General features: G+C 45.1%; 1 protein-coding gene across 1 annotated transcript in view; it reads left to right on the top strand.

Moving 5' to 3' along the window:
* The window catches only part of C8H17orf113 (chromosome 8 C17orf113 homolog), a 142,120-nt gene that overhangs the window by 14,392 nt on the left and 102,310 nt on the right, over positions 1 to 25,418 (top strand). Inside the window, 1 exon segment of the mRNA XM_030213355.1 lies at positions 6,048 to 6,198. Coding sequence (XP_030069215.1) covers positions 6,125 to 6,198 — 74 coding nt within the window. The 5' untranslated portion in view covers positions 6,048 to 6,124.

The following is a 25,418-nucleotide window of genomic DNA, read 5'->3' as shown; positions in this document are numbered from 1 at the left end:
GTGGTGTCCTGGTGCCCATCGCAGTGCCCATTATTTGTAGATAGATATCATTGTTAAAGTGGAAGTAGTTGTGAGTTAAAGTAAATTTGATTAATTTTGTAATAGTTTCTGGTGAGTATTGATGGTCCAGTGTGGATGTTTTTAGGAGCCTCCCACATGCAGCTATGCCATCCGCATGGGGAATGTTGCTGTATAGTGATTCTACATCTATCGTGACTTCTTGTTAAAATCATCCATAGTACCTGAAGATTGGAGGGTGGCCAATGTAAGGCTAATTTTTAAAAAGGGTTCCAGGGGTGATCTGGGAAATTTACAGACCAGTATACCTGATGTCAGTGCTGGGCAAAATCGTGGAAACTATTATAAAGAATAAACTTACGGAACATATAAATAAACATGGTTTAATTGGACAGAGTCAGCATGAATTCAGCCAAGGGAAGAAGTCTTGCCTCACCAATCCTCATGAGAATCTCCTGAGAAAATAAGTCATGGGATAGGAGTTAGACAGAGGGTAGGGTTAAATGACCATTTTATTTTTCAGTGGAGGAGGGTGAATAGTGGACTGGTGCTATTTTAAATCAGAATGACAAGTGAGGTGATTAAATTTGCAGATGACACAAAACTATTCAAAGTTGTTAAAACACATACGAACTGTGAAAAACTGCAGGAAGACCTTAGGAAATTGGAAGACTAAGCATCCAAATGGCAGATGAAATTTAATGTGGACAAATGCAAAGTGATGTACATTGGGAAGAATAATCTGAATCATAGTTACCTGATGCTACAGTCTACCTTGGGGGGGGGGGGGGGGTCAGCGCCCAAGAAAAATCATATGAGAAAAAGCTAGAGGTTAGGACTCTTCAGTTTGGAAAAGAGATAGCTGAATGGAGATATAGTTGAGGTCTACAAATTCCTGAGTGGTGCCAGAGGATGTTATGTATCTGGGTTTAAAAAAAATTTGGACATGTTCCTGGAGGAAATTCTATAGTCTGCTATTTAGATAGATATGGGGAAGCCAGTGCTTGCCCTGAGATCAATAGCATGGAACATTGTTGCTACTATTTGGGTTTCTGTCCACAGGAAAAACAAGGGAAAAAATGTCACTCCTAATAAATGGAAAATTAGAAAAATGAAGAGGAGTGTCCAAACAAAGCAACAGTATGGCAACACTTACGTACTTATAGAACTATGCAAACAAAGTTATCCAACAAAACTTTCTAAAGTAAATACAGCTTGGAGGCATCATAGAGCAGTTAGATCGGCTATGTGATCTATAGCATAAAGTTATTCCAGATCTGCAGCACTTTATACATACTAATCATCTGCCTCCTACGCTGTAATAAACCTTCTAATTTTATAATAAACAATTTTTCACACTTATTTAAAATCCAAAGTTAGCAACCCCAGTACTTAACTGACACCAAACTATTGCATTATTTATTTATTTATTTGTTGCATTTGTATCCCACATTTTCCCACCTGTTTGCAGGCTCAATGTGGCTTACATAGTACCGTCAAGGCGTTTACCCAGTCGGTTGATAGCAAATACAAGGTTGTATAGTGATCGAATGAGGTATATGTGGAGGGTCGGAAGGGATAAAGATTGTGTGTGGTCCAGTACGATCATTAGGCATGCTGTGTTTCTGAGTGAAGAGGTTTACATAGGATCGTTGGGGTAGGCCTTTTTGAAGAGGTTGGATTTTAGTGATTTCCTGAAGTTCAGGTGGTCTTGTATTGTTTTCACAGCTTTTGGGAGGCCATTCCATAGTTGTGCACTTATGTAGGAGAAGCCGGATGCATAGGTTGTTTTGTATTTCAGTCCTTTGCAATTTGGGTAGTGTAGGTGTAGGTATGATCTTGACGACCTCTTTCTTATTGGTAGATCTATGAGGTCTATCATGTATCCTGGGACTACGCCATATATAAGTTTGTGGACTAAAGTGCAGATTTTGAAGATGATCCGTTCTTTGATTGGGAGCCAATGCAGCTTTTCTCGAAGGGGTTTGGCACTTTCGAAGCGTGTTTTGCTGAATATCAACCTGGCTGCTGTATTTTGCATCCCGCATAGATTCCGTTGCAATAATTTGCATGACTTAGGACCATTGATTGAATTAGGTTTTGAAAGGTTTCCCTTAGGATGAAAGGTTTTAATCGTTTGAGCTTCCACATTGAATAGAACATTTTCTTTATAACAGAGTTTACTTGGCTCTCCAGAGTAAGGTTATGGTCAAGTGTGACGCCGAGTATTTTCAAGCTGTCTGAGATAGGGAGGGTGTGTCCTGGGGTATTTATCGTTGTGGGTTTGTACTTGTTGTTTTGAGAAGAGAGGATGAGGCAGTATGTTTTTTTCAGTGTTCAGTTTCAGTTCGAATGAGTTTGCCCAGGAATCCATGATGTTCAGGCCATCATTGATTTTATTGGTTATTTCTGTCAAGTCATGTCTGAAGGGGATGTAGATTGTAACATCATCTGCGTAAATGAACGGGTTGAGGCCTCGATTGGATAAGGACTGTGCCAGTGGAATCATCATCATGTTGAATACAGCGAGTTTGTGATTCAGCTAAGATACCAACATCAGCGGTGGCTCAGTGGAGCTGAAGTGGTGGCTTTCGTGGGTGGCTCCAGTCTCACAAAGGAAACCCGCACAGTTGCCGCAGCACAAAACGTTACCGGTCATTCATCAAGCAAAGAAGCAGATGGGCTTCCACAACACTACAGCACCCCAGTAACTGTGAACCAGACCCAGATGCCTAGGCTTGTGGATACTGGCTCGGAAGATGCTATTGTACCAGGGTGCACTGCAGAGGTAGCGCTAGCCAATGGATCCAGAGAGACTGTACCCATTGCTCGAGTATTCCTGGACAGGGGTACCAAGCATGGATACAGAGAAGCAGGCATAATGAAAACATGTCGGTACCAGTGCTGTATGGGATGGGTCCAATGAGCATTACCCTTGATAGCAGCGGCAGCATTTCCACTATGGTGACCAGCAGTCAGGCCAGGGTGGCCCAACAAGCAGAAACAGCAGAGATCGTCTCTCAAGTTCCAGATCCTGAGCCAGTCCAGGTGGGACCAGTTGACAAAGTGACAGGAGGAGACGTTCCAGTGTTTCCAGCAGCACCAGTTCCTGAGGTGACTGGGACCGTGAATATGGAACAGCCTGTCTTAACTAAAACACATATTGATCAGACTGATGACCCTGATTTGTCAGAGTCACCAGCAGAGACCCTTCCAGATATGGATACTGATATAGAACATTGATATACTTTTCAGGAAGCACAGCGTTCTAACCCTGACCTGGAAGCCCTCAGGCAGAGGGCTGGTCAGCCAGCCAATGAGACTGGTAAAGATCATATCCTATGGAAGGGGGGTCTTGTTGAACAGATCCTGTTGATCCTAATAGGCCCTGGACAGCAGGCAAGCGGCTTATAATGCCCAGGGCATACAGAGAACTACTTCTCTGTTTGCCCTGCCCTTCTACAGATTGCACACGACATTCCACTAGCAAGACACCAGGGGGTGAAGCGTACATGCAGTAGGCTGATACAGAACTTCTATTGGCCGGGAGTATCTCGAGCCATAGCTAACTACTGTCGCACCTGTGGTGCATGTCAAAGAGTGGGTAAGACCCAAGATAACCCCGGATCTCCCCTGAAACCTTTACCTATTATTAGTGAGCCCTTTGAGAGAATAGCTGTGGATATAATGGGACCTCTAGCTGTCCCTAGCCAGACTGGGAAAAGATATATATTGACAGTGGTGGACTTTGCTACCAGATATCCTGAAGTGGTAGACTTATCCTCTGTAGAATCAGAGAAAATTGCCACTGCCCTGCTAGAAATATTTTCCTGGGGTATGATATCCATGAGAGATACTCTCAAACCAAGGGACACAATTTATTTCTGAGTTGATCCAGAATCTGTGGGCACTCTGTGGAGTGAAATCTGTACGTACCACCCCATAAGTACATAAGCATCGCCATGCTGGGACAGACCAAGGGTCCATTGAGCCCAGCACCGTCACCGACAGCGGCCAAAAGAACAAGCAATTTGTCACGCCCATCCTTGAAATACTGTATTATTCCCTCGTCCATTCAATAACATTCTATGGCTTTTTCCTCCAGGAAGCTGTCCAACCCTTTTTTGAAGTCCACTAAGTTAACCGCCTTAACCACCTTTTCCGGCAGCGAATTCCAGAGTTTCCTACGCGTTGAGCGAAGAAAAGTTTCCTTCGATTCATTTTAAATTTACCACACTGCATCCTCATCGCATGCTCCCTTGTCCTAGTATTTTTGGAAAGCGTAAACAGACGCTCCACATCGGCCCGTTCCATTCCACTCATTATCTTATAGACCTCTATCGTATCTCCCCTCAGCCGCCTTTTCTCCAAGCTGAAAAACCCCAGCCTCTTCAGCCTATCCTGATAGGGAAGCTGTCCCATCCCCTGTATCATCTTTGTCGCCCTTCTCTGCACCTTTTCCAATTCCACTATGATAATTCCATATCACTCTGAAACTAATGGATTTGTGGAGAGATTTAATGGAACATTATGGAACCAGAAGCATCGATTTTCAATAGGTAGAATCCTATGCTGCTTTGGGGTGTAGGTTCAAAACCAGGATTGGCTAAGCAGTCTCCGTCCTGGAACTTGGTAAGGTGGCAGCTTTGTTATTAAATCTAGTAGTATCCAGAACTTGCCTCATTTCCAAATGTGCATTTCATTCTATCTCATCCTTCATATATTCCAGACTATAATAATGCAATTCAGTTTCTTGGTGGTTGGAAGGGTGGCCACTGCTCCAGCAGTGACACAGTGTGGCTATTCTTAGGTAAACTTGATATAACGCTAGGTTGGCGGTACCTTCCAAGCAGTTTACATACATACATACATACATACATACATATAATATAAAATCAGAAACAAACTCCATCTATGATAGAAAAGAGAAATAGATAGTACAGACAGCCACGTAAAAACCTTACTTTCTCCCCCTGGGCTTCCACTAGGGGTCTCTGTTGCATTTGTTGGGAGCCGAGTGGCTACAGATTCTCTCCCGCAAGATGACGTCTCTCATGGCTGCTTGGGGTCTGTGCAGTTGTCCATGGTGGCTATTTGTTCCCCGGGGCCATTGTTTTTTAGCAAAGGAGAGGGGAAAATGTGCGACGAGGACGCTGTTAGGAGGGCAATGACCTTCGCAAATGATCAGTGCTTAAAGTTGTGCTGTTGTGCCTGTGGCAGGGGGTCAATGGTATGTTTGGTGGCAGCAGATAAAGAGCGGATGGAGGTGAGGGTAAAGCGCAGTCTATCTGAGCTTTCTCAGGGATTTATTTAACACTTGGTGACCCCCCCCCCCCCCCCCCCCAGTAATTGGGCTTCATTTTTGCCTTCATGTAAGCTGTGTGTAGCTTGGAATGTTTATTTTTTTGGGTGGGGGGGGGGGAGCGTAGCCAGCCTGTGACGCCAGGGGGAGCAGAGAGGTAAGCATGCGCACAGCTTAAATGCGACAGACTGGCTGAAAAATAGGCACCGTCTGAAGTCCGTTTGGGGGAGTGGTCGCTCCCCTGGTGCCCCACCTAGTTACTTCACTGTGTTATAGGGTCATCAAGCTGCACTTTTGTTTTTAAAATGTAATTTAACTTTCTTTCTGTCCAATTTTCAGACTTGGTTTCAGTTTTTCCTTGGGGAACATCGTTCCACCTAAGGTCCGAAGGGGGTATAAAGGAAAATTACTTTTCAGCCAACTCTGTTGTCATTATTGTTTGTTTTTGTTTTGTGGTTCTGGACTCTGGAGTGAGCAAGGCTGGTGCCAGTTGTCTTTCACGTTGCTGTTGATCCTGTGTCTAGATATGGTTCCTTCTTCAGTTGATAGGTGGAGGTGATAGAGGGAAGTAGCATTGTTTTCACAATATTCCTATTTGGGTAACATCAGTAGATCATGTTTTTCTCCACTCTCTCCCCATCACACTTCCATAGTTATTAATTACATTACATATTCTTAATGAGTGCATTTAATAAAATGGTTTTAAAAATGGGATTTTTTTTTTCAGCTCTGACAATTTTCCAAGCACTCAGATTGTAAAACGTTTATGTTCTCATTGATGGACCTATGAAAGATGACTAGAACATGGAGCTACTAGGGAGAAGCCCTGCAGCATCTGGGTTCCAATCCCACTGCCTGTCGCTGCCTTGGGAGGTTTAGTAAGTGTCTTAAGTTTCTTGACCCCCCCCCCCCCCCCCCCATGTCATTCAGCTATGATTGAATAAAAATCATAATGATACATGTCCACCTGCTCTGCTATCAAATAAAAAGCACTGCCAGGCAGTATAGCCTCTCATGTGTTTCTCAAATTTTGCATTTCTAAAACTCATTTGTACCCTCTTTGGATAAAAAGTGGTATCAAAATTGGCTTTCTTGATAGGAAGATTTACAGCTTTGGAGCAGAAAAATCCTACTTGGGAGGAGCAGAAGTAGCAGGGGAATTCTGCTTTTTCATTTTATTTATTTATTTATTTGCTTAAGATTTTGAAAACATATACTTGTTTTTTTTTCACTTTAACTATTTTATTAATGAAGCAACTTGCAACATTCAAGACAGTACAGATAATGCCAAGTTGACCTAAAATATTGGACATCCATATAATATAACAGAAAAGAACAAAACAACAACCCAGTCACCCTTATGGTGAAAACTGAACTATCAACTCCCAATCACTATAAACAAGGGTCTACACCCTCAGCTCTGTCCTACCCCCTTAAATTTGTTCAAGCATATAATTGCCTCACTTCCCCCTCTAGCCTTCCTCTTCCGTTCCTTCCTTCCTCCCCCCTCCCCAACTATCACCCGTTCCTATCAAAGTTTGATTGTCCCCACCCATTCTTGCAGTTGAGACCATCCTCTCTTGCGCCGTAGCTCCCCATCTCTACAGTATGCCGTTAAGCGTTCTATAGCTATGAGTTGTTCTAATTTTGCTTTCCAATCCCCCAAGGAAGGAGGGCCAGTAACTCGCCACTTCCGAGCTATCAGGCATTTTGCTGCCGCCAGACCCCAACGTAACATTTTGCTCCGTTCCCATGAGTCACTGTCATTATACATCCCCAGCAAGCATACCTGTGGACTGCACACCATGGAATCTCCAAACATTCTTACCAATGCTTTCATCACTGCCTCCCAAAACGGTATCAACCGGGGGCAGGACCACCAAATGTGCAGAAATGAGCCCTTGTCTTTACCACATCTCCAGCACCGGTCAGAAGCATTAGGGTACATACCCCTAATTCTCTCAGGAGTGTAATACCACCTCGATAGCACCTTGTATGCATTCTCTTGCACTAGAGCGCACGTGGAGGCCTTTTGAACCTCCCCACATATCCTCTCCCATTCCTGATCATTGAAGCAGCAATTTAAGTCTGATTCCCACGCTCCCTTGAAGCGAAAGGGGGCAGGGTCACTGCCTCTCATAAATTTGTATAGCACCGAGATGGATCTAGGCACCCTCTGTAATATACCCCATAAATTCTCCAAGCTCTCCTTATCCTGAGGGCTGCCCCCCCTCCATCCCATCACTCCCATAAAATATTTAATCTGTAAGTAAGAAAAACGATCTCCTTCAGGGAGTCCATATTGTAACCTCAATTCCTCAAAGCTCTTAATCTGGACCCCTTGGAGCACATCTCGAAAACTCGAAAGGCCCAAGTGATCCCATCGCACAAAAACCCGATTATCCTTCCCGGTCCCGAACTTCGGCTCCCATCTTATCCTCGCCCTAGTGGAGACCCCATCTCCCTGTCCCCACTTACTCCGAAACTCCTCCCATACAGTCAAAATGTGCCTAAGATATGGGTTATCCACGCCCGCCAACACCCCCCCCCCCTCCCAATCCCTCAGTGGTCCATAGTAACGATTTTAAACCCCTATGTGGGAAGTACAATTGTTCCATTTGACCTGTTGGCTTAAGCCTGCCCCTTCCCACTCCAGCACCATCTTGACCTGAGCAGCCTGATAATACCACTCAAGCCGAGGCATTGCTCTATCCCCTCTTTTAATCTCTCCCCATATCACCCTTCCCGCTAACCGGGGATGTTTGCCGTCCCATACAAATTGCAATATCTGGCGTTGTAATTGCTGCATCTCCCGCTTGGGGACCGCCACCGGCAAACACTGAAACAGAAACAGCCTAGGCAAGACGTTCATCCTTATTACCGCCATCCTCCCCCACCACGACAGCCACAGCCCTTTCCACCGTGATAATTCAATTCTAATGCACTCCACTATTTTGCCATAATTAAGTCCATAGACTCTACTCAGATCTCTAGGAATACAAACCCCCAGATACCTAATATGACTTCCGGCCCACATAAAAGCAAACCTCTGCTTCAAACAGTTTTCTTCTTCCTGGGAGACCGAAATGCCTAATATTTCGCATTTCTCCATATTAATCTGCAACCCTGCATACTGTTCAAATTCCCCCAGGACATCCACCACCACCTCCAACGTTTTCCCTGGATCTGTCACATAAAGCAACAGATCATCTGCATACAGTGCCATGCGATGTTCCCTCTTCCCCACTGTGAAACCCCGAAACTCCGGATGGCCACGTAACCTCTCTGCCAAGGGCTCTATATATATAGCAAACAATAAGGGCGACAGGGGGCAGCCCTGCCTGGTTCCACGTTCAATAGCAAAAAAGGAGGTATACTGGCCATTGATCTGTATACAGGCCTTCGGCGCCGCATACAAGGCTGCTATCCACCTGCAGAAATTATCCCCAAGACCCATACGCTGCATAACCTCTTTCAGAAACATCCAGTCAACCCTGTCAAACGCTTTTTCGGCGTCTAGTGTTAACAGTATTGCCCCTGGGAGTCTCTTCTGTGCTTCCCATTGCAAGTGGAGGGTACGGCGAATGTTGTCACCCACCTGTTGGCCCACACCTTGGCCAGTATCTTTACGTCAACATTTAAAAGTGAAATGGGTCTATAGGAGCCACATACAGTGGGATCCTTTCCTGGCTTAAGCAACAAAGAGATCCCTGCTTCCATCATTGAATTCGAGATCCCCCTTCCCTCCAATACTCCATTCCCTAGCCTGATAAGCTGGAGCCCCAACTCCTCTGCATAACACTTAAAATACCGAGCGGTGTAACCATCCAATCCCGGGGCCTTCCCATTCGGGAGGTTCTTAATTACCCCATATACTTCCCCCCATCTTATCGGTTCTCCCAATCGTACTCGCTCAGCTTCACTAAGACACGGGAGCTGTAGCTGATCTAAAAATTGTCCCATTTCCCCTCTACTCATATCCTCCCCCTTCTTATGCAATTCTTCATAGTATGTCCCAAAGCTTCTAGATATATCCACATCTGCATAATGCCAACCCCCCTTACTATCTCTCAGCCTTTGAATAAGTGTCTTCACTCACCTCGCCCGCAACCGACGTGCCAGAAAAGCGCTTGATTTATTAGCAAACTCAAAGATCTGCTGTTTCAGCTTGGTTTGCATATATTCAATCTCTATCATTTGCAATTGTGCCAATGCTCTCCTTACTGCTGTAAGCTCCTCCCCCAACTTTTTTGTGGGTTGCCTCTTATGTTGTTTTTCCAGTTGCACTAGGTGAGCTCGTAACTCCAAGGATTTCTTACCTCTTTCTCTTTTTTTCCGTGCACCCCATTTAATAAAAACTCCTCTAACCACTGCTTTCATAGCGTCCCATAAGGATCCATCATTAACCTCACCATTATCATTAAGTTGATAAAATTCCTGTATCGCCCTCCTGATGTCCTCCCTCACTGTTTCATCTCCCAATAGAGTCTCGTTGAACCTCCATAGGCCCCCCCTCTGCCTACCCCCCAGCCCCTTAAACCTAATCCATATAGGAGCGTGATTAGAGACCTGACAAGTCTCTATTTCTGCTGCTTCTATCATATGCCAACTGTTGCGGTGTACCCACAAACTGTCTAACCTCGCATAAGACTGTGCTGCATGTGAATAATGGGTGTAATTTCTCTGTGTTCCATGTAATAATCTCCAGCAATCCACTACCTCACATTCCTTCAAAAAGTTCAACAACGCCTTACGACCGGCGCTTCCAACCCCCCTCCTTCCCATGGAATGATCCAAATCCGTGTCTGGGGCAATATTGAAATCCCCCCCTATGATCACTTGGCCTTTAATAAAACCTTGGATTTCCTCCTTCAGAGAATCAAAAAATTGCTTCTGACCTTCATTAGGTGCATAAATATTAATAAATGTGATCTCCTTACCTTGTAGAAGTCCCCTAATCCCCAAACATCGGCCACTCAAGTCCCGAAATTCTTCTTGCATGCTTAGCCCACAGGTGTGCCGCACCATTATAGCTACCCCCCCCCCCCCAACCTTTCTGGCCTCCCGTCCCTGATGTACCAGTACTTCTCTAAAGGGCTGGCGCCGCAATAAATGTGTGTCTCTCGGTCTCAGATGTGTCTCTTGCATCATTGTCGCATCCCATTTTAACCTATTCAATTCCTTAAACACTCGGCCCCGCTTCCCCTGATGGTGAAGCCTATTCACATTCCAGGACCCTACTGTTAGTGTTTCCCCAGATCCCTCCCGCCTCTCCCCGCCTTCCCTCATCTTCACACCTCCCCTTTTCCCTTTCTCTCCTCCCCCCCCTCCCTTTGCCGATCTCTGGTCCAGAAGATCAGCCATAGTAGGAAAAGTAACGTATGTTTCCAGAGGCTTTGATCATATATATCATTAGACAAACCCCCCTCCCCACTCCTCTTATAACCCTTAAACACAGGCTATCCCCCCCCCTACCTGTGTCTGTTCCTTACCCAACTCTAACCCTCTATTTCCTCCCCCCAAAAACTCTCTTGTCTAACATAAAACTGCGCCAGCACAAGTCCTATGTGTGCTTTCTGAGCCATTCATACAGTCCGGATGTCTTCCTCTCCCAGAAACATCCCATCGTTCTGGCAAACCAGATCTTCCACTCTCTTCCTCTCCAGCCTCAGCAATTCAGCTTGAAGTCAACACCACTATTAGGTATAACAGCCGCTCGTGACGTACTCCAATTTGGGTAGCACAGTTCAACCTCTTAAAGCGATTACTCTCGAAGCAACCAAGTGACTTGCCCCAAACTCCACATCAAGCATGCTAACCAGCTGTCCTTTCGAGTCCAGGTTTGCTCTATTGTCCAGTGTAGCAAAGCGGTAACAACCCATGTGTCCGTAATGTCTCAGCAGCCCCCACTTTAGGAAGCCTGCTTGTCCTTCTTCTTTCCTCGCTCCACCACCACTTGCCACGCTGAATCTCTCCTAGGAGCCGCTTGAGTTCGTGATTCCTGATTCTGCATCGGTACATCTTGACATCCCATGGCCCGCAACGCCGACCACGCTTCCTCCAGCATTGTAACCTTGCGGGATTTCCTGTCTACTGTAATCCAAACTGCAAAGGGGAACAACCATCTGTATCTGATCCCCTTAGTACGCATATAAGTACATAAGTAATGCCATACTGGGAAAAGACCAAGGGTCCATCGAGCCCAGCATCCTGTCCACGACAGCGGCCAATCCAGGCCAAGGGCACCTGGCAAGCTTCCCAAACGTACAAACATTCTATACATGTTATTCCTGGAATTTTGGAGTTTTCCAAGTCCGTTTAGTAGCGGTTTATGGACTTGTCCTTTAGGAAACCGTCCAACCCCTTTCTAAACTCTGCTAAGCTAACTGCCTTCACCACTTTCTCCGGCAACGAATTCCAGAGTTTAATTACACGTTGGGTGAAGAAAAATTTTCTCTGATTTGTTTTAAATTTACTACACTGTAGTTTCATCGCATGCCCCCTAGTCCTAGTATTTTGGAAAGTGTGAACAGACGCTTCACATCCACCTGTTCCACTCCACTCATTATTTTATATACCTCTATCATGTCTCCCCTCAGCCGTCTCTTCTCCAAGCTGTATAGCCCTAGCCTCCTTAGTCTTTCTTCATAGGGAAGTCGTCCCATCCCCGCTATAATTTTAGTCGCCCTTCGCTGCACCTTTTCCAATTCTACTATATCTTTCTTGAGATGCGGCGACCAGAATTGAACACAATACTCAAGGTGCGGTCGTACCATGGAGCGATACAACGGCATTATAACATCCTCACACCTGTTTTCCATACCTTTCCTGATAATACCCAACATTCAATTCGCTTTCTTAGCCGCAGCAGCACACTGAGCAGAAGGTTTCAGTGTGTTATCAACGACGACACCCAGATCCCTTTCTTGGTCCGTAACTCCTAACGTGGAACCTTGCATGACGTAGCTATAATTCGGGTTCTTTTTTCCCACATGCATCACCTTGCACTTGCTCACATTAAACATCATCTGCCATTTAGCCGCCCAGTCTCCCAGTCTCGTAAGGTCCTCTTGTAATTTTTCACAATCCTGTCGCGATTTAACGACTTTGAATAACTTTGTGTCATCAGCAAATTTAATTACCTCGCTAGTTACTCCCATCTCTAAATCATTTATAAATATATTAAAAAGCAGCGGTCCTAGCACGGACCCCTGAGGAACCCCACTAACTACCCTTCTCCATTGTGAATACTGCTCATTTAACCCCACTCTCTGTTTCCTATCCTTCAACCAGTTTTTAATCCACAATAGGACATTTCCTCCTATCCCATGACCCTCCAATTTCCTCTGTAGCCTTTCATGAGGTACCTTGTCAAACGCCTTTTGAAAATCCAGATACACAATATCAACCGACTCCCCTTTGTCCACATGTTTGTTCACTCCTTCAAAGAATTGAAGTAAATTGGTCAGGCAAGATTTCCCCACACAAAAGCCATGCTGACTTGGTCTCAGTAATCCATGTCCTCGGATGTGCTCTGTAATTTTGTTTTTGATAATAGCCTCTACCATTTTCCCGGCACCGACGTCAGACTCACCGGTCTATAATTTCCCGGATCTCCCCTGGAGCCTTTTTAAAAAATGGGCGTTACATTGGCCACCCTCCAATCTTCTGGTACCATGCTCGATTTTAAGGCTAAGTTGCATATCACTAGCAGTAGCTCCGCAAGCTCGTTTTTCAGTTCTATCAGTACTCTAGGATGAATACCATCCGGTCCAGGAGATTTGCTACTCTTCAGTTTGCCGAACTGCCCCATTACGTCCTCCAGGTTTACCGTGAAGTCAGTAAGTTTCTCCGACTCGTCCGCTTGAAATACCATTTCCGACACCGGTATCCCACCCAAATCTTCCTCGGTGAAAACCGAAGCAAAGAATTCATTCAGTCTCTCCGCTACGTCTTTGTCTTCCTTGATCGCCCCTTTTACCCCTCGGTCATCCAGCGGCCCAAACGATTCTTTTGCCGGCTTCCTGCTTTTAATATACCGAAAAATTTTTTTACTATGTTTTTTTGCCTCTAATGCTATCTTTTTTTCATACTCCCTCTTGGCCTTCTTAATCTGCGCCTTGCATTTGCTTTGACACTCCTTATGCTGTTTCTTGTTATTTTCAGACGGTTCCTTATTCCATTTTCTGAAGGCGTTTCTTTTAGCCCTAATAGCTTCCTTCACCTCACTTTTCAACCAGGCCGGGTGTCTTTTGGAGTTCCGTCTTTCTTTTCTAATTCGCGGAATATGTATGGCCTGGGCCTCCAGGATGGTATTTTTAAACAGCGTCCAGGCCTGTTGTACAGTTTTTACTCTCTCAGTTGCCCCCCTAAGTTTTTTTTTACCGTTCTTCTCATTTTATCATAGTCTCCTTTTTTTAAAGTTAAACGCTAACGTATTTGACTTTCTGTGTACAGTTACTTCAAGGTTGATGTCAAAACTGATCATATTATGGTCACTGTTATCAAGCGGCCCCAGTACCATAACGTCCCTCACCAGATCATGCGCTCCACTAAGGACCAAGTCTAGAATTTTTCCTTCTCTCGTCGGCTCCTGCACCAGTTGCTCCATAAAGCTGTCCTTGATTTCATCAAGGAATTGTATCTCTGTAGCGTGTCCCGATGTTACGTTTACCCAGTCTATATTTGGATAATTGAAGTCACCCATTATTATCACATTGCCCATTTTGTTCGCGTCTCTGATTTCTTTTATCATTTCTGTGTCTATAAATCCAGTAACTTCTCTGAATGATCCACACTTCATCAGCGTTGTGCGTGCCAAATCCTGAAAGACCCCTATTTTGTAATTCTTCCAGATAATTTCTTTGCTCAACCAGGCCTGTTTCAGGATTAATTCTTTTATGGGGAAGTCTAGAAAGCAGACAACCATATCCCTCGGGTTTGAATCTCTGCGGGGTCCCTGTGCTCGATGCGCACGTTGAATGCGTATCTCCGGGGGGTGGGTGTCCGACCCCGAGGCCAAAATATGCTGGCATAGTTCTTTTATAACAGCCTCACAGTTGGAAAAAATATCTAGCTCAGGGATACCTTTAAATCTTTTTTTTTATTTTTTTTTTGTATATTTATTTATTTAAATTTTCCAATATATCACCACATAAAGTGAATATGCAATCGGCATTATTTAACATTAGGAAGCAAAAATAAGTATATATCTTTACAGCCCATTTGTCCACAAGTTAAAGAAATTTGATTCCAAGATTAAGGAAATGAAAAAAGAAAAAAAATACAAAAATTAATAATCAATAGATGCTTCCTCTGGTTCAGACCCCAGCCTGCTAATTAGGGAAGGTTTAGTATATTCACATCAACTCTTGCATCAATAAACTTTCAACTGTTTTGGATCTACAAACTGAAAATGTTTACCCTCAAGCATCACATTACAAAAACAAAGAAATCGCAAAACAAAATTTGCTCCCAATGCCACCACCCTGGGGCGAAGTTCCAAAAAGGTCCTTCGTCTCATCTGTGTAGGCCGTGAGAGATCTGGAAAGATACGGACCTTTGAGCCCAAAAACAGATTTTCTAAGTGTCTCAACGAAAGCCGTAGTACGGCATTCCTATCAGGCTCCAACGCAAAAGTGGCAAGCAGAGTTAACCTCTGAGTAACTATTTCTAATGAGCTTTCTAGGAATGAGGTAAGATTCATTCCCTCCTCTATTACGGGGGGGGGGGGGGGGGGGGGGGGGGGGGGGGTTTCCTACCTCCACTCCAGTACTCCCGATGTAATAAGCCCGTGTAATGGGAGGGAGTGAGTCCTTGTCCATTCCCAGGATGTCCACCAAATATTTTTTAACCATCTCCAAAGGAGAAATTAACGGCGATTTGGGAAAATTAAGAAACCTAAGGTTAAGTCTTTTAGTCTGATTTTCGAGGTATTCAAGTTGTTTATGTAGGAAATTATTGTCTTTAACCAAAGCTGTTTCTATAGATCCCATTTCTTGAATTTTGATATCCACATGTTCCATTTTCTGGGTTTGCTGTGCAGTCACTTGTGCTTGAAGCAGGGCAGCCTCAGAAAGAACTTCAATATCAGAAGAATTCTGCTTTAAAGTAATTTGCATAGAGGTTTGGATATTGTAAACCATGTCCTATAGTGACTCCAGCGTCCCAATTGCTGGTCTAATCACTCCACTAGCCACAGGAGGAGATTGAGATAGACTATCAGCACGAGCTAATTTGGAAACAATAGCTTGAGGCAATACCTTTAAAGCCTGTTGTAGTAATGTTTCCCGAAGTTGAGAATCTATCTCCGTTGTGCAGTCACACCCTCAGATAGGACCAGCTGAGCCACTTCGGCGTCTGTCTCTGTTTGAACAGCCAGCAACTCTCTTCCAGGCTGGGGAGGTGCAATTCGCTCCACAGGGCTCAAGGAAGCCCCGTTTCCACTCTCAATCGACTCCGAAGGGCCGAGAGCTGCAGTGGGGGTCGAAGTTTCCTCAGGACCCGGTTGCTGCCTGGGAAATTGCAGGGTTGTTTGTTTCATCGTTGAGGAGGTCACAGGAACTGAGGGAAATTCCTTTACCTTCCCCCTCCGCTTCCCCATCGTTGACGAGGCTACAGAGGCACCGAAAGAAACTCACAAACACAGCAGCCTCCAGGAGCAAACACAGGTACGTCTATTCACAGCGCCATCTTGGAATCGCAATGGCACTAATCCAACATCCCTTTAAATCTTAAATTGTTCCGCCGAGACCTATTCTCTAGGTCTTCAATTTGCTCCTTGAGCCGGCCCAACTCCTCCTGTTCCTCAGTTGCCTTCCTCCGCATAGAGTCCACCTCCGATTGAAGGGTCACCATTCCCCCTTCTACTTCGCCCACTCAGGACCCCAATTCATGCATCTCCGCTCTGATGTCTTTGAGGGCGTTTTGAACATCTAATCTGATCCCCGTGAAGTCAGATTTTAAGTCTTGAAGCAGCCCTGCTACGTCCGATTGCAACATACTTGCAGCCTCTGTGGGTTCCTCGCTCCGTACCGTGTGTTCCTGTGGGGCGTGTGCAGTCGCCATCTTGGATCCTCGCAGCTCCGGCCCCACTCTCCCTTCGTTCACTTTTTCGCGATGCTCCAGTGTATATCGGAATCGCTCAAGGGATGTTTTTGGTGGCATAGCCTGGAGGCGTACTCTCTGTCGTTCTCAATCTGTCTCTCACTGTATGAGCAAGTTTGTAGTGCCAACAACTATCAGCCCCGGCGGAGCTCCTCGTTCAGACCGCCACCTTGGATCGTGACATCATTTCCTCCCAGCAATCCGTTTTTTAATCCAAACAAAATTATCCTGCAGATACCGGGTCAGGAGTTAGCTTCCAATGTCACATGTCACCACTCCGGCAACTCACTTTCTTCCTTAAAGATGAGGAGTGTGGTAGCCGTGTTAGTCCTTAAAGATGTGTCATATGCTGCAGGCTAGCAGTTAATTATCACAGCGTGAGCTCAATCCCAGTACATAAACTGCTTTTATTCTCCAAGTCTGCCTGTTACAGCCCGGTGCAAAAGACCCTGTCAGTCAACCCTCCTCCACACAGTCACTTCATAGCAAAGAAGGGAGAGACAATGTATGAAACTCACAGATCACAGGGCTCCTTAGATAGCGAGAAATGCAGCCCTTCACATAAGAGACTCCTGGGCAAATACTGTACTGGGCTCCCGACAGGCAGCTGCAGCTCTCTGTGTCCTCCACGATATTCTCCAAATGTGCTGAAATCTTCACAAGAGCCCCCTGTCTCTCAGCAGCCCAGGAATCCCTCGTAACACAGATGTCCTGGCTCAGTGTTAGCTCACGCTGCTTCCCACCTTCTCCTCAAGCAGAGCCTGTCCGACCCCCACCACGTAGGAGAGAAGGAACTTTCATCTGCTGCTCTCTCCGCTCTCTGTCCCTTCTTCACAGCTCATTTATCCTCAGCTGTACAATCTCACACCTTCTCACCCTTCAAGCCACACCTAATAGCCTGTCAGTGCCTGGGGAATCGCTGGATACCACATAGCCCCAATGGAGCCTCTTGTTTAAGCCTCCATTTTAGATGGTAACGTCACTTCCTCCTCTCAACATGTACTTGTTTTATAAAAAGTAGCTCTTCCAATCACTAATGGGGTCTTTTACTAAGCCACGGTAGAAATCAGCTGGCAGTAAACTCCGAGACACCCATTTTATTCCTATGGGCATCTTGGCGTTTACCGCAAGCTATACCGCGGTTTAGTAAAAGACACCCTAAGCTCTTAACTATCAGTACTGACAGGATGCATCAGAAGGGTAAATCATTTTTTTTTTTTTAATTTGTATTTATTTATTGGTTTTGTATAATAACAAACATGTTGCTTATCGAACAGTCATTCACTGATACAATCCAAAATATTCCCGTCCCCCTCCCTCTCCCCACCCCTCCCTCCCCAGCCGATTATACATTTAAGTTACATGTCATGTGGGTTAAGCTCCGATATTGAGTCCATAATTCTGAAGATTCATTATAACGTCCCAATCTTTTGTCCGTAAATTTCTCCATTTCACCAATCAAAGATAGCTTCAAGAGCCAGTCCTCTTCTGAGGGTGCCTCTAATTGTTTCCAATGCCTAGCTATGACAGTTTTTGCTGCTGCCAAACACATTCTTTTAAACCGGCTCTGCCATTTAGCTCCTCGTCTATTACCCAATCCAAGCAAACACCATTGAGGTTCACATGGGAAAGGCTTCCCCGTGTGGGCTGCTATCTTTGTAGCAACATTTCCCCAGAAGACCTGTATTTTGGCACAGGACCACCAAATGTGTAGATAGGTCCCCTCCTCATCTCCACATCTCCAACACCATTGTGATGTCCCTGGAAACATAACATGCAATCTGTGTGGGGTATAATACCATCGTGACAGGATTTTGAAAGCATTTTCCTTTATCAGCACACAGGTTGAGGCTTTAGTAACCTCAGCCAAAATTGCCTTCCACTCGTGTGCTGTAAATTCCTTATGCAAATCCCGTTCCCACTGAAGCATATAAGGACATTTCTCAAAGGTCCTTCCCCTTAAAAATTTATACAATATAGAGATAGTACCTTTCATTTTCCCCAAGGAGCTCCACATGTTCTCTAGGCCCTCAAACTCCTCCGGGTCCGCCTTCAACCACCCTTGTGTTTGTATATAATGTTTAACTTGTATGTAGAAGAATTGTTCAGTATCTAAAATCCCATTTTGCTCTTTAAGCTCTGCAAAGGGAACCATTTGTCCATCATCCATTAGATCTCTAAAACAAATTATCCCCTTCTCTGCCCATCTCCTTGCCACCGGATGACCCATCCCTATCTGAAACCCTGGTTCCCCCCCAATGTATGCGTAGGATGAAGTGAGCCTGGACTGCCACAGTTTGCTTCTAACCACTGCCCACAATATTAAGAGGTGTTGCACGAAAGGATTGGAAGTCAATGTTGTGTACATCCTACGTGGATAGGAGGCCCAAAGTACTGATTTTAGACATTGATTCGGCACCATAGATTGATCAAGTTGGGCCACCACTGAAAGCCTATCTTGGCTCCATGCGGAGATGAACTTTAATTGAGCAGCCCAGTAATACCATTTGAGGTTTGGAACCCCTCGTCCCCCCAAATCAACTGACTTCCATAACAACTTTCTGCTTTGCCTAGGCGCTTTGCCCTCCCAGATAAATCTCAAAAGAGCTCTCTGCAATTTCTCCAACTCTCCCTTAGGCACCAATATTGGTAATGTCTGAAAGAAGAATAGCACTCGAGGTAAAATATTCATTCGGACAACTGCTATACGCCCCCACCATGACAGCCATTTCCCCGTCCATGCTTCCATATCTGCTCGTACCTGTTGAAAAAGTGGTATATAGTTCAGATTAAATAATTGTGAGATCTCTATAGGTATCCTGACCCCCAGATATTTAATCTTATCGTGCCTTACACGGAATGGGTATGTTCTCATGAGCTCTTGCATCCAAGCCTGTGTAATGGAAACCCCCAACAACTCCGATTTGTCATAATTGATCTTAAAGCCCGACATGCGTCCATACTCTGCTAAAGCTACCATCAGGTTCGGAAGGGTCAATGCAGGACTTCCCACAAAAAATAACACGTCGTCCGCAAATAATGCTAATTTGTGTTCTATAGTCCCAATTACTATCCCTTTTACATCCGCAGATTCTCGAATCTTCTGCGCTAACGGCTCTATATAGAGCGCGAAGAGCAGCGGAGACAATGGGCAGCCCTGGCGAGTTCCACGTTCTATCTGAAATGTCGACGTGTACCCACCATTGATTTTTAATCGAGCTATTGGCCTTTCATATAACCTATGGAGCCATCCCAGTAGACCAGTCCCAACTCCCATATGTTCCATAACTTCCCATAGATAGGGCCACTCCACCCTATCAAATGCCTTTTCTGCATCTGTACTTAGCAAAGTGACCGGCATATCTTGTCTCTTAGCCTCCCATATAACATGCAGTGTACGACGTACATTATCTGCTACCTGCCGGCCCTTAACAAACCCAGATTGGTCAGTATGTACTAATTTTGGTAGGATTGCACCTAGCCGGTCTGCCAACACTTTTGATAATATTTTTATATCTAGATTGATCAGCGAGATTGGTCTATAGGACCCACATATAGCTGGGTCCCTTCCTGGCTTTAAAAGCAGAGATATTCCCGCCTCATGCATACTAATGGGCAATGACTGACCCTCAAAACAGGCATTACCCACTCTCATCAACAAAGGTCCCACTTCCCCCGCAAAAAGTTTGTAAAATCTGGCGGAGTAGCCATCCATTCCCGGGGCCTTTCCTCCCTTAAGATTCTTAATGACTCCTGTGATTTCATCAAGACGAAATGGAGCTTCCAGCTTACGGCTCTCCTCGCTAGTCAGTTTGGACAGCCCAAGTCCCTCAAAACTCTGCCGCACCTCAGCAGCTTCCAACCCTATTTCTCTTTTGTAGAGCTCTTTATAAAAAGTTAAAAATTGAGTTCTAATTTCGTCATCCCTGTAATATAGCTGATCCCCTGGGCCTTTAATTTTTGTAATGGTATGATTTTTCTGCCTAGCCTTAAGGCAATTGGCCAGCATTTTCCCTGACTTATTACTATATTCATAAAATTTATGTTGGAGGAGCTTCCTCATAAATTCCACCCGCACTATTTGTAGCTTTTCTAGTTCCATCCGGCACCTCTTGAGCTCTTGCAAGTCTTTTGCCAAACCCCCCGCCTGGTGGTGTCTTTCCAGATGAACCAGTCTGGATCTCAAATTGAGTTCCGCTGCTTCTCTGGCGCGCTATTTACGAGCCCCCCACTTTGAGATGCCCTCTAACCACCACCTTCAATGCATCCCAGAGCGTCCCATCTGAAACCTCCCCCGTGTCATTGCTTATGCAGTAAGACTGGATCACTTTACGAATATCTGCACAAATTTTGTGGTCTCCCAGTAATGACTCGTTTAATCTCCAGAAGAGGAGCCGATCTTCCTCCCTCCACCCCTTCAGTTCAAGTTCTACTGGAGCATGGTCTGAAATACTAATGGGGCCAATCTCAGAATCTAACACACTATCCCAGAGTGTGCGACTGCACCAAATCATATCTATTCTAGTATATGTAGTTTGTGAATGAGAAAAAAATGTATATGTCTTTTGGCCTGGGTGTCTGAGCCTCCAAACTTCAACTAAATCTAACTGTGAAGTCAATTGTTTTAGTTTTTTACTGTGGGTCACATTTATGCTGCCTCCTCCTCTAGAATGGTCCATTGGTGACATATATGTGTTAAAATCACCTCCTAAAATCATATGACCTTGTTGGAATTGGGAAAGTTCCTCTGTCATTTTATCGAAAAAGTCCCCCTGCCCCACATTCGGAGCATATACATTCACAATAGTCACAGGTTTGCCATATATAAGTCCCTTTACCGCCAAACATCTGCCTAGGACATCTTTATAAATATCATCAATTATAAATGGTATACCTTTCCGAACATAGATTACAAGCCCTCCCACTTTTCCTCCTCTTTTATCAAAATGAGCTATACAATCAGCAAAAGATTTGTGCTTGAGCAAATGAGCATCACCACTCCTAATATGTGTTTCCTGTAGCATTACTATATCCCAATGAAGCCGTTGCACCTCCCGAAATACAAGACTGCGCTTTGATGGGGAGTTCAACCCATTGACATTCCATGTACCCACTTTTAACCCCTGACCCCCCCCCCCCCCCCCCTCCCCCCCCCCCCCCCCCCCCTGAAGTAGCTGGTAGAAAACCTGCCAGCAGGTGGTTCTGAGGAAGTAACTCCTCGCCAGAGCAGACTATTATTAAGCTTCGTATGAAAAACCCCCAATTGCAATACACTGTTTCAATCCTTATCCCTCTCTCTAATCTTGTCTTAATATTATTGCTAGCCAACATAAAACATATGTATTAACAACATTTCAGGAGCGACATGAAACTGTCACCTAAAATAAACATGTTCAACCAACTGATTATATAATTAACACTGTATGGTATGCATCCAGTTCTCACTATCGTGTGTTCAGGTCCCACTCTTCTTTGGAGATCCTCGAGGACTTGTTTCCTTTCTGGATCCCACTCTCTGCCATGTGGATGCCATGCGTGACTGATTCGCATTTGTAGAGGTTGATCCAGAAGCTTCTGGTGGCAAATCCCTACAGCCCAGATCTTTCAATATAGTCCACGCCTCTCCTAGCCATGACACCCTCCGGGATTGACCTCCAACTGTAAATTGTAATCCAAAGGGAAATGTCCATCTATATCTAATGTTGGAGTGTTGAAGATATTGAGTAAGATCTTTAAATGATCTTCTACGTTGTAGGGTGCCTAATGCCAGATCTTGAAATATCGTAATTTTCTGGTTTTCCCAGAGGACATCACCCTTAGCTCTTGCTTTTCTCCAGATCATGTCTTTGACTGTATAACTTGAAAAACAGACGATTATATCTCGAGGTTGAGAGGACCTCCTGGGTCCCAGGCTTCTATGTACTCTGTCAAATTGGATTGCAGGATCTCCTTGTTCCTGCTGGATCTCTGCAGTCTCTCCCAGAATAAGAGCACATATTTCTCTAATGATTTTAGCACAATCCATATTTTGATCAGTATCTGGTATGCCTTTAAATCTGAGGTTACTTCGCCGTGAGCGATTTTCCAAGTCCTCCAGGTCTAATTCCATTTTAGCCTTATCCTCTTTCAGGGATTGAAGTTCTGACTTTAACTGGTGCACTTCGCTTCCCACGTGCTCCAGTTCACCCTCTGCCTGCTCCATTCTATGCCCGATTTCCCGCATGTCTTTCTGTAAATCTGTGACTGCCTCCTTAATCGTCTTGCGAACAGATGACATTTCTGCTTTCAAGGCTTTAAACCATCGAGCGACTTCTTTTTTGGTGATCTCTGTATCGCTATCATGTTGTTCCATGAGGCCTTCCGCCTCCGATTCGGAATCTGCGGCCGCCATTTTGGCGCGTGTCATGTGCGATATGCTGCCGGAGTTCGCTGCTCCGTCGCGCTTCTCCGCCGTGAATTTAAATTTATCTAATTTTTTCCGGGTCGCCATAGGCTTGTGTTGGCCGCTGTGTTTTTTATCTGGAGGTCGAATTTTCGGGGTTTATTCGCCGTTTTCGCCGTCGCTCTAGCGGAGCTCCGGAATCATGCGTCCATCCCCGACGCTGACGTCACTTCCTCCTTTCCAGAAGGGTAAATCATTTTATGTTTGTCCTCATTTTCTTGAGGCTACTTTACATAAAGGTGATAACTGCAGAAGCTTGTTAAACCAAATACAGTAGTCTCTTATTTTAACAAATGTTATCTTTTGATCAAAATAATGTAGCCATCATTTAGTTAGATACTAATATTATCTTTTTATTTAACTCTCACCTTTTTCATTAGTAGCTCAAGGTGATCTACATTCAAATTCACAAGGTATTTACCTGTCCTTGGAAGGCTTACAAAGTTTGTACATGAGGCAATGGAGGCTTATGTAACTTGTCCAGGATCACAAGCAGCAGCAGATTTTGAACCAGGCTAACCTAGCCACTGATTTTATTACTTTTTCTGTGTTACCATCTCATTTCTGTAAGAGTAGCTGGAAAGCAGGCATACGTTAGAAAGAGAAACTGGGGACAGAAGCGTCGGTTAACACCATCTGTATTTTGGAAACTTAAAAAAATTTTTTTTTAAGATTTGCATATAATCCCATTCCCATGATATCTTACTGAGACATACTCCAAGGAGAGAGTAGCTTTATTTTCATTTTCTCAGAGAGAACTGCTGATCTTCATTTTACGGATCCCACTTAGGAGGGCCAGTGGCGTACCAAGGGCGGGGCGGTGGGGGCGTTCCGCCCCAGGTGCAAATCAGCGGGGGGTGCTCCGCTCCCGCTGCTCCAGTCCCTTCGTTTGGGCCGTCGTCCCTGCCTCTCTACTGGCTGGTTCCGTGCCTTCCTTTTGCTCCACCTCTGCCACACTGCCGCTGCTATTGCCTCTCCTCTGGCCGGACGGTCCCGCACCTTTCTCCAGCCCTGTCAAGCTGTCACCACCGCTAGCTGCTGCTTCTCATCCACCAGACTAGTAGCGGTAAGCAAAAGCAGGAAGATTGCAGGGTCTCTAAGATACCCGTGGCTGCCGATCCCGCCCCTTTGACGTCACTTCCTGTTCTGGAGCAGAGTCGGCAGCCACGAGTAAGTAAGGCCCCGCAATTTGGTTTATTATTATTTTTTCTTCTGATAGTTTGAAGCGGGAGGAGAAGCAGCAGCATTGGGGGGGGGGGGGGGTGGGGGGGCAATGGATCCGGTAAAAAGGATAGAGACTGCAGACAGTGGATTCAAGAAAGGGCAGAGATAGAGGGGGTGAGAGGGAGAGCAGACCCTGGATGGAAGGGAGAGAAAGGGCAGATGGTGGATGGAAGAGGTAGAGAGGGAAGACCCTGGATGGGAGAGAAAGGACAGATGGTGGATGGAAGGGGCAGAGAGAGAGAGAGGACATATCTTGGATGGAAGGGAGAAAGAGGGAGAGCAGACCCTGGATGGAAGGGAGAGGAAGGGCAGATGGTGGATGGAAGGGGCAGAGACAGAGAGAGGACAGATCCTGGATGGAAGGGAGAGGGCGGGATGGCAGATCATGGATGGATGAGAGAGAGAAAGGGCAGATAGTGGATGGATTGGGCAGAGAGAGAAATGGCAGAGGATGGAAGGGCAGAGACAAAGAGGGCAGATCCAGGATGGACGCGAGAGAGAGAGCATACAATGGTTGGAAGGGGAGAGAGAGGACAGACAGGGGCATATGGTGGATGGAATGGGCAGAGACAGAGAGAGCAGACACTGGATGGAAGGAAAAGAGGCGGCAGATAGTGGTTGGAAGGGACAGACTCTGGATGGAAGGGAAAGGGGGCAGACCCTGGATGGAGGGGGGCAGAAAGAGAGAGGGCGGACACTGGATTGCAGGGGCAGGGAGAGAGAGAAGGCAGACACTGGATGGAAGGGGCAGATGGTGGATAGAAGGGAGAGTGAAGAGAAGATGAGATGAGGAAAGCAGAAACCAGTGACAGCAAAGGTAGATAAAATATTTTTTTATTTTTTCTGCTTTAGGTTAAAGTACTATTGTAGCTGTGTTAATACATGTTTATAAATATAAAATGGAAATAAGGTAATATTTTATTGGACTAATTGTAATACATTTTGACTAAGGTCAGGACAGGATACTGTAGTGACAGTATACTATATTGACCTGCGGAAGGAGGTTTTGGCCTCTGAAAGCTAAATGTATTAGTCCAATAAAATGGTATTGTCTTTTCCTTATTTGTTTTATTTCTATTTGTTAATTTGTAAAGTGGGGATTGGTATTTGCTAGTTTTTTTCAAATTTACATCTGCTATCTTTATATTTTGCACAGTACAAGGGGATATACATCACTATCACTGTTTCTGTGGTGCTGCATTGTATGCAGACTCTGGCTTCCGGGGGGGGGGGGTCAGTTTAATTTTTGTCTAAATATTTCTGTTTATATTTTATTTAAAATTTGCTATACTGCTAATGCTCACTAGCAGGTCTCAGCGTTCACAA

Source organism: Microcaecilia unicolor, chromosome 8 (genome assembly GCF_901765095.1).
Source record: "Microcaecilia unicolor chromosome 8, aMicUni1.1, whole genome shotgun sequence".
NCBI lineage: Eukaryota > Metazoa > Chordata > Amphibia > Gymnophiona > Siphonopidae > Microcaecilia > Microcaecilia unicolor.
This window is presented reverse-complemented; position numbering and strand designations above follow the sequence as displayed.